At 48.9% G+C, this 8,307-nt stretch overlaps 1 protein-coding gene across 1 annotated transcript in view; it reads right to left on the bottom strand.

The window, feature by feature from the left end:
* CNN3 (calponin 3) overlaps positions 1-8,104 on the bottom strand; it is a 29,881-nt gene extending 21,777 nt beyond the window's left edge. The window contains exon 1 of the mRNA XM_035017984.1: positions 7,807-8,104. Within this exon, the coding sequence (XP_034873875.1) occupies positions 7,807-7,863 (57 nt within the window). The 5' untranslated portion in view covers positions 7,864-8,104. The remainder of the gene's footprint in view (positions 1-7,806) is intronic.
* Positions 8,105-8,307: the final 203 nt, after the last annotated feature.

The following is an 8,307-nucleotide window of genomic DNA, read 5'->3' as shown; positions in this document are numbered from 1 at the left end:
GTGTGTCTGAGGCGTGGTGGGGCTGAGGGACTGATACAACCCTACAGGTCTCTCAAGAAAGGTAAAGCAAAAGCGAAGACAATTGCCCTCCAGGCTTCAGAGCAGAGAATGGGCCCATTCAGGGGAAGGGATGTGGCCATATGTGAACTCTCGAGAAAGGCCCTGAGCTCCAGCTTAGCTGCTAAGGGCCAAGGACGCGGACAAGCTCACAATGTGATGTTTAACGTAAGTATAATTTCTATACTTGATTAGAACTATGATTGCTATTGCTATTTTTGCATTCAAAGTGGAATCACATGTTTGAATGAGGAGAGACTGACTACACATGGTATTGATTATTTTCTCTCCTATTTCCTCCCATGTGAAACAAAAGGAGGGAGGGAAAACTGCACTGAGGAAGCACACACTTGCTCTCCCCCCCGACCCCCACCCCCAGTATGGAGGCTTGTGTAGCACCAAGCAGGCTGAGAGGCAGGGGACAATGCGGAAAGATCAGTGTCTAAACATCTGGGAAAGGGAAAGAAACAATGAAATCACAGCCGGCTCTGTGGAGCCACCCCACAACTAGGACCCCCCAGAAATTTGTGAGGGAGAAGAGGAAAATGGCCATAAACGCTTAGGTTGTGTCTCACCCAAAAGAGTCCTTCCAAGTCCAAAGACCTCCTGTTTTTTCTGCATTCCTGCCTCCAGTTCCCTGGCCTGCCCACTGCAGACTGCTGGGAGCATCACATCCTGAAGCTTCCCCTCCGCCGGAGGAGGCTGTTGAAGGTCCCTCCCTAGCTCACGGAGGAAAACTAAGTCTTCTGAGCTCACGGACTTCACACAGGTCTAGGTGGAGCCTTCATCAGACGATTTAAAACGGAAGGCCTCCAGTGACGACCAAGATTTACACATGAAGAGACAGGGGCACCTGGCTGGCTCAGTCAGTGGAGCTGTGACTCTTGATCTCAGGGCTGTGAGTTCGAGCCTCACAGGTGTAGAGAGGACTTAAAAAAATAAAATCTTAAAAAAATAAAATAAAATAAACAGTCCACAGTCCACTGTGGAAGAATATGAGGCTTCTCTGAAACCAAGAAATGAAAGAGCTATCTTATCTTGTTTAAAAGAAACCAATCTCTTAAGAAGAAAAAGCCAAATAAGAACATGGCCAGAATGCAAAGCCTCTAGCTCCACACAGAAGTCCCTGGCTCTGAGGCGAACGTGGACACAACGAGAACAGGGCTAGAGGCCCTGGGATGTCACAGAGGGGGCACAGGCCGCCAGGGGAAGGAGTCTTGGGTAAGGACTCTAGGGGCAGATCCTATTCCTGACACAGAAGCGAAACCCAGAGATACTGCTTGGCACCGTAGTCCCTTATCTGCCAGATACAAACAGATTCCTGACTGAATGTCCAAGTCCTGGAGATAATCTCACTGTCTAGAAGAGAAGCTCAGAACACAGGACTGAACCTAACCGGCAGGGAACCAGCCAGCAAAGTGGAACAATGGCTAACATTGACATAATGTGCACTTTGGGTTCCAGGCACGATGGATGCTAAACACTTTACATGCGTTGTCTACCTTACTTATTTCTCCCAACAACCCTACAAAAGGTAGGTATTCCCATATCCTTATTTTACAGATGAGACATGGGTTACTTGCCCAAAGTGACCAAGTCAAGGGCAGAGCCAAAGATTCCAACCCAGACAGGCTCCACAGTCCATGTTCTTAGCCACTAGGTTCTACTTTCTCATGACAAGAACTTGGAGAAGATGAACGGACATCTTCAAGTTCACAAGGATTTCCTGGTCATCTCTTTTCATAAAATTTGCAACATATTTTTATATTTTTTAGAATGATTGACATCTCCTCCCCCTCCCCAAACTGCATAAGCCTCAGGCCCCACAGACAGGCAGGATCTACTCTGGGCTCAGGAAATCCTTACCCAAAACCCGAGCACAAGTATATATGAGCAACAGCTAAGAGCCCTCTATGGCCAGGAATTCAGCATTAAGCAGAGCCAATGCACGTGGAATATACGCTGTAGGAGTCTAATGCCTAGAATAAAATGAAACTCGCCAAAAAACTAAGGACAAGCCCCCTCCCACCCCCTAGTCGTACTGAGAAGGTGAGTAAAGCATTTTCTCATTCTCCTGGGTATAATGGTAACTGGCTGAAAGACCAAAACCATCCAATTGTGCTTCATTTTTTAAAAATGTTACAGATAGTAACTGTGGTTCACAGCACACTTTTAAGTGAAAACACTCACTAGCCCCTGTGACCCCAACCTGGAAGGGAAATAGTCTGGGGAGAAAGGATGCGCCTCTGGTTGATGGCTGTAGCAGCAGGATCTTCCTCATCAAGGTTTTTTGTTTTTTGTTTTTTGTTTTTTTGAGTAAGGTCTACACCCGGTGTGGGGCTCCAACTCATGAGCCCAAGAGTCACATGCTCCACCGACTAAGCCAGCCAGGTGCACTGTCAAGCTTATTTTTGAAATCTAAAAAAGTGGATCGAGACAGACAATACAATTTCCAAGAAGGAAAGAGTGTAAAAAGCTGTGGGTTAGGGCGACTGGGTGGCACAGTTGGTTGGCCATCCGACTTTTGGTTTTAGTTCAGGTCATGATCTCAGGGTGGTGACATCGAGCCCCACAGCGGACGCCGTGCTCAGCAGGGAGTCTGCTTGGGATTCTCTCTCTCTCTCTCTCTCTCTCCCTAAAATAAAAAAATTAAAAAATTTAAAAAAGCTGTGGGTCACAGGACAGTGAGCTTGATAATAATCTTCATTAAAATTCCAGAGTGAAGAAATTTCAGCATTTTAAAGAGGAAAGCATGGCACCCCTTCTCAAGTTAGCAAATGTATTTATTTTCTTTAACTGTTTTGGTCAAGATGGGGGCGGAGGGGGAAGAGGGCATGTCCCACCCAGGTGAGCTAAATGACCACTTTGCAGGTGGTCTTTGGGACATGCTGGCATCCCGCAGAACCTTCCAGAGTGGACTTCTACTGTTCCTCCCTAATTTGGGAGTTTAAAGAGCCTCAGGGGCAACCCTCTCCAGTCCCCTCCCTCCTCGGGAGCTCTGTACTATCACTTTCCTATCGCTCAGTAAACCCTGCTTGGCACCTGGGTGGCTCAGTTGGTTAAGCGGTTAAGTGGTTAAGCGTCTGCCTTCGGCTCAGGTCATGATTCCAGGGTCCTGGGATAGAGCCCCATGTAGGGCTCTCTGCTCAGCGAGGTACCTGCTTCTCTCTCTCCCTCTGCCGCTCCCCATGCTTGTGCTCTATCAAATAAATAAATAAAATCTTTAAAAAAATAAATAAACCTTGCTTTGCTTCTCACCAAAAAAAAAAAAAAAAAAGCCTCAGCAACAACAAAGGAATTATCTTGGTAATAAATTTTCTAATGTAATATTAATAAAACTGAGGAAAAACAAGCTGTAAAAAAATCACCTGATCCTTCCAAAATATCACACTGCACTACAAAATTCTTTTATGAAGAATACTCTAACAGGGTTGATTTCCAATTTTTAAAGATAGTAAAATCCACTCCTGATGGATAAATTCATTAAATCAACATATATTGAGCACCAACTACATGCCAAGTTATATTCTAAAATATAGATCTTGATATATCTCATCAATGAATAAGACCAGACCCCTTAGGGCTGGTGGAAAGAGACAATAAACAAAAGTTCTGAATTAAAAACCTATTTCTGTGGGAGCCTGGATGGCTCAGTAAGTAGAGCATGGACTCTCGATCTTAGGATCATGACTTCAAGCCCCACAATGGGTGTGGAGCAAAAAAAATAAAAAATAAAAAGCTAAAGCTAAACTCATCTATGTTTTCACCATGATTCTGGTACTCTACTAGCAGAACAAGGCAGACCACCTTAGGGTACAACTACAGCTGGAGTCCACCATCACCTTGGGGTTCCCTTGATCAGGAATGCTCTTGGAGCAACTGCTTGTCCAAAGGCAGGCAGGCTGGCAGGACTCGTGGCACATTTGGTCCTATTTAATTATTACCATATGATTGTTTCACTTACTCTTCAGTGATTTACAATTTTAGTAATAAGTCTTCCAACATGGTTTTTAGCTGTTGAGGGCTGCCATTTTGTAACCAAGAAGATTCTGTGAAAAGTACTTTGCTCAAATCATACATTTCATGTGAGCAGGAAACGGTGAGAACACGCATTCCAATCCCATTCTTCTTCTTAATAGTTCAGATAGACTCCCCCCTAAAAGCATCCTGAGGTTAAGATAATTTCAGCTCTACCCACTCCCCCCACAACTCATTTCCTCCACTTGCCCTGGGACCTCTCAGCTCCCTACCCCATTTGCTGTAAGACTGGTGAGGGTGTGCCTCCTTGCATCCTCAACTTTACAAGGAACTACCCTGGGCCCAACATCTTGTTCAGAGCCAAGCATCAGGAGATGCTGTGCTTTCCTTGAGGGCCTGTCCTGTTTTCTCACAGCTTAAAGGGCACAGAGGTGTATTCCTTTTCATTCTAGTCCGCAAGATGCAGTCAAGGGTCTGGCTCACCCTGCAGAATACATGCAAGACCTTACTACTTTATGAGAGTCTACCTACCCCACCGAACTGTCTACACCAGCTTCTGTGCTGTCCCCGACCCTACTACTCTATTATGATCTTTGTAGATCCAAAGTTACGGACTCCTGTTGTTTAAAGATGTTCAGAGTCCATGCTGAAGGATTCTACTTTTTAGGCTGTTTTCAAACTTCTTGCCCATTAAAAAAAAATAGTAAGTTTGGCATGTTTTGCCATGTATTATCATCTTGCCAAAAAAGTATCTTAAGCTTACAGATTTTTCCCTGAAATTTTACTAATTAAAAGTACTTAAGATCAAAGGCTTATTTAATAGAAATGGAATACTTACAGAGGCAGTGACAAGCCTAAGAAATAGATTACCAATTTTCTGTTACTAAGAACTAATAGCTACAACATAGTCACTGAGGACTTACTACAAACACACATCTCAATGCAATGTTTAGGGGTGGTAACTATCATTCCCCCCATTTTACTGATTAGGAAACAAGGACAGAGATATCCACTAACTTGCCCAACACCATACAAGGTAGTAAGTGGCAGAGGGAGGACTAGAACCCATGTCTGCTCAGGACACTTGGCTGGCCCAGTCAGTAGAGTGCGGGACTCTTGATCCCCGGGTTGTGAGTTCAAGCCCCATGGTAGGTGTGAGGCCTACTTAAAAAAAAAAAAAAAAAAAGAACCCATGTCTGCTCAACTCCAAGGTCCATTCCACACTGCTTCCTGAGGAGGTTTCTATTTCTTCCATTTTGTTACATGAAGTTTTAAGGGGGGGGGGGGAGAACACCTTACATTTAAGCGACTTATCAGTTACGCAATACATAAAGAAAAAGCAGGAAGAAATCAAAAGGTGTCCAAACCAAGCGATGTCAAAGTTCATGTTCCATATACCCACTCCACTGTTGGCTCTGTGTCCTCAACTGAAATGCAATATCTCACACAAAGGCCTAGCAAACATGGATATTCGATTTCCAAGCCCAGAACAGATGAGAACAGCATTGTGTAAATAATCACAATGTCAAGAAGTGACAGGTGGACAGCAAAAGTGGGGAGGGTGGGGCAGACAAGAGTGACTTCACTAAGAATATCCCTAAGCACTTCACTAAGATACCACTTTTAGAGTTAAAATTCTTAGAATATTCCAACTTTCTTCTGTGATCGTGAGTGAGCAAATCACAGCCTGTCTGAGCTTCACCATCCCGACCTGCAAATGATGTTGGGTAGCCCCAGCAATCCTTCCCACCTCACTGAGCTGCTGTGCTGTTAAGATCAAAAGACTTCCTATGAAAGGGTACTGTCTGAAGGGCCCATATAAATGAAGGGTGTTGTTAAAATTCGGCTTTGGTGCTTAAAGGAATAAACCCACAGTTACAGAAACCGAAAGCTATAATAACTTTCCAGAGGCTCTGAAAACTGAGGTTTTACTGTTTTTAAAAATGTATAATAATTACAGTGATCCAGCCTCAGTCTCTGCACTTCCTTCGTCGGTCTGCTCAATAAAAAGTAGGAAAAGGGCAGAAGCTGCTTCATTAGTCAGCAAAAAGAAACTAATACGGATATTAACATCCAAGAAAAATAAGTCACTTGAAGGACTGCCAAAGTTATCAGGACCTCATTTACAATGCAAAAGGTAGAGACTCAACTGCCGACGGCCAAGAATCACAAGGGCGAATTAAAATTAATGTGCACAAGCCAGGCCAGGGTAACCCATCCAACAGTTTGGACTTGCCGATTTCCTCTGAAAAGAATCCTAAAGCTCCATGTGTAAGCCTTGGAAAGAACCGAACGATCAGACACAAACCACTTACTTTTCTGTCCTTTAAAAAAAAAATGTTCAGGAGACTGTAAGGGCAACACACTTGACAAGGTAAAGGACCTCAACGTTCCAATTTTAGATTCGGGGACTAAAATCAACGCTTTGCTTCACCGACTGTGCAGAATTTATGAACAACGGAATTATGCTGCGCAGGCTACAGCAAGGGTGAGAAGAGACAGAACTCCCCCCTTGGGGTTTGACAACGGCGCGCTCCACTGCCTCTCGACAATTCCCTCCACACCGCATACATCCCCAGCGCTGGGATGCTACAGCGCCGACAATGGCTGCGTATTCTACCAGCGGTCGGGCGGTGCGGTGGCAACGCGGACAGGCTTCGGCTCCCGGGAGGTTAATGGGAACTAAACCGCAGCAGCCCTCCTTTGTGGCGCTTTGGCCAGAACAGCAGAAAGGAGACAATGAGCGTTCTGTGCGCAGTTCCGCGCCGATTGGCTGCGCTCTCCCCCCAGAAACCCCTGATGTCATGGGCTTGGAATGCAGGGAGGGAGGGAGGGAGGAAGGAAGGAGAGGATTTGGGGAGGGGGACGCCTCTCATCTCTTTCCCAGACCAAAAGTCCCAAAGATAAACCCAACGCATTCTTAGGCTGGGCAGTGGCAAAGCCGAGAGTTACCAAAGCCAAATCACTCCAAACTACAACCCGCCTCGGAAAATATACCCCAAACAAAAGCAACCCACGAAAATATCCTTGATATCGTTAAAGTCTAATGTACTACAAACTTCTGTTTTGTTTTTTATCTCAACTCTACAGCAGATCTCACTCCCAAAGCGGCGCGCTCAGGCTTTGTGTGTTTTCTGCAGCAGGAAAGCAGAAATCGGCCTCGAGGCACCGCGATTCGAAAACTGGGAAGGGTCCTGGGGTCCCTGGGGCCGGCGGACCGCTCAACGGTCCCCTCCCCGGGAAGAAGCAAGGAACAATGGGGGGCCCAGTTCGGCCACGTAACCGCCTAACTTCGCTTGTGGCTGAATTCGGCCAGGGGTTGGGGTGGGAGAAAACGCTGGGTCGGGCAGCTGCCCAGGCCCGGCGCACGGCGGGGGCTGCGTGCGGGGTCCCCAGCCGCGCCGACTGGCCCCACCTAAGGGCGAATGACCAGGCAGGAGCGCCCCCTTCCCGGAGGGGCGCGTCCTGCAGCCACGGACTGGCTCCGGTAACTGCAGGCTGGCGCTGCGGGATCCCAGGAGCCCGGGAACTCACCGCCCGCCACCGGTCCCAGCCCGCGGCGCTGAACAAAGCCGGGAGAGCGCCCGGGGGCCGGCGCTTCGAGCCCGGGGACAGGACCCGGACGCGCCGCCGCTCTCGCGCCGCCCCGACGTCTCCTCCCTGCAAAGCCAGACGGCCAAGGCGCGCAGAGGCGAAGCGCGGCCCAGCGCCGCCCCAGTCCCAGGGACCCCCGGGCGGCGTCTAGCTTCCCACCCCTCGCCCAGGGCGTACCTTGTTCTTGACCTCGGCCGAGAGCCCGTAAGAAGGGCCCTTGTTGAAGTGGGTCATGGTGGTTAGGGCGGCAGGAAGAGGCTGCGCTCGGGTCTGGGGGTTTCTCGCACTCGGCTTCCCCGCTCCTGGCCCCGAGGAGTGGCCGCAGCGCGAGATGCTCGGAGCTCGCTCCCCTGGGCGGCGCAGGAGACGCCCAGAAGCGGCGGCGGGGCGCGGGCGGTGCCTCGGCGGCTCGGTCCGACTGGGTCCGCAAAGCCTCCCGCTCCGCTGCCGAGTCCCCCACGAACTGCCCCCACGAACGGCCCCCACCTCCTCCCCCGGGCCTTCAGGGATTGGCCGACGGGCCGGGCCAATGGAGAGCCGCCTCCTCGCGCTGCTCCGACGAGGGGGCGGGCCGGCCAATTGAAGGGCCACGGGCGCCGCGCTCTCTGCCCGCGCGGGTCTCGGGCCCCCGCCCCCGTCCTCACGCCACGGAGACCCGCGGCGAGGGGGCCCCTCCTC

This window comes from Mirounga leonina, unplaced genomic scaffold (assembly GCF_011800145.1).
Source record: "Mirounga leonina isolate KUSES-001 unplaced genomic scaffold, KU_Mleo_1.0 Mir_173, whole genome shotgun sequence".
Classification (NCBI taxonomy): Eukaryota; Metazoa; Chordata; class Mammalia; order Carnivora; family Phocidae; genus Mirounga; species Mirounga leonina.
The sequence above is the reverse complement of the archived record's forward strand: the minus strand, read 5'-3'. Positions and strand labels throughout refer to the sequence as shown.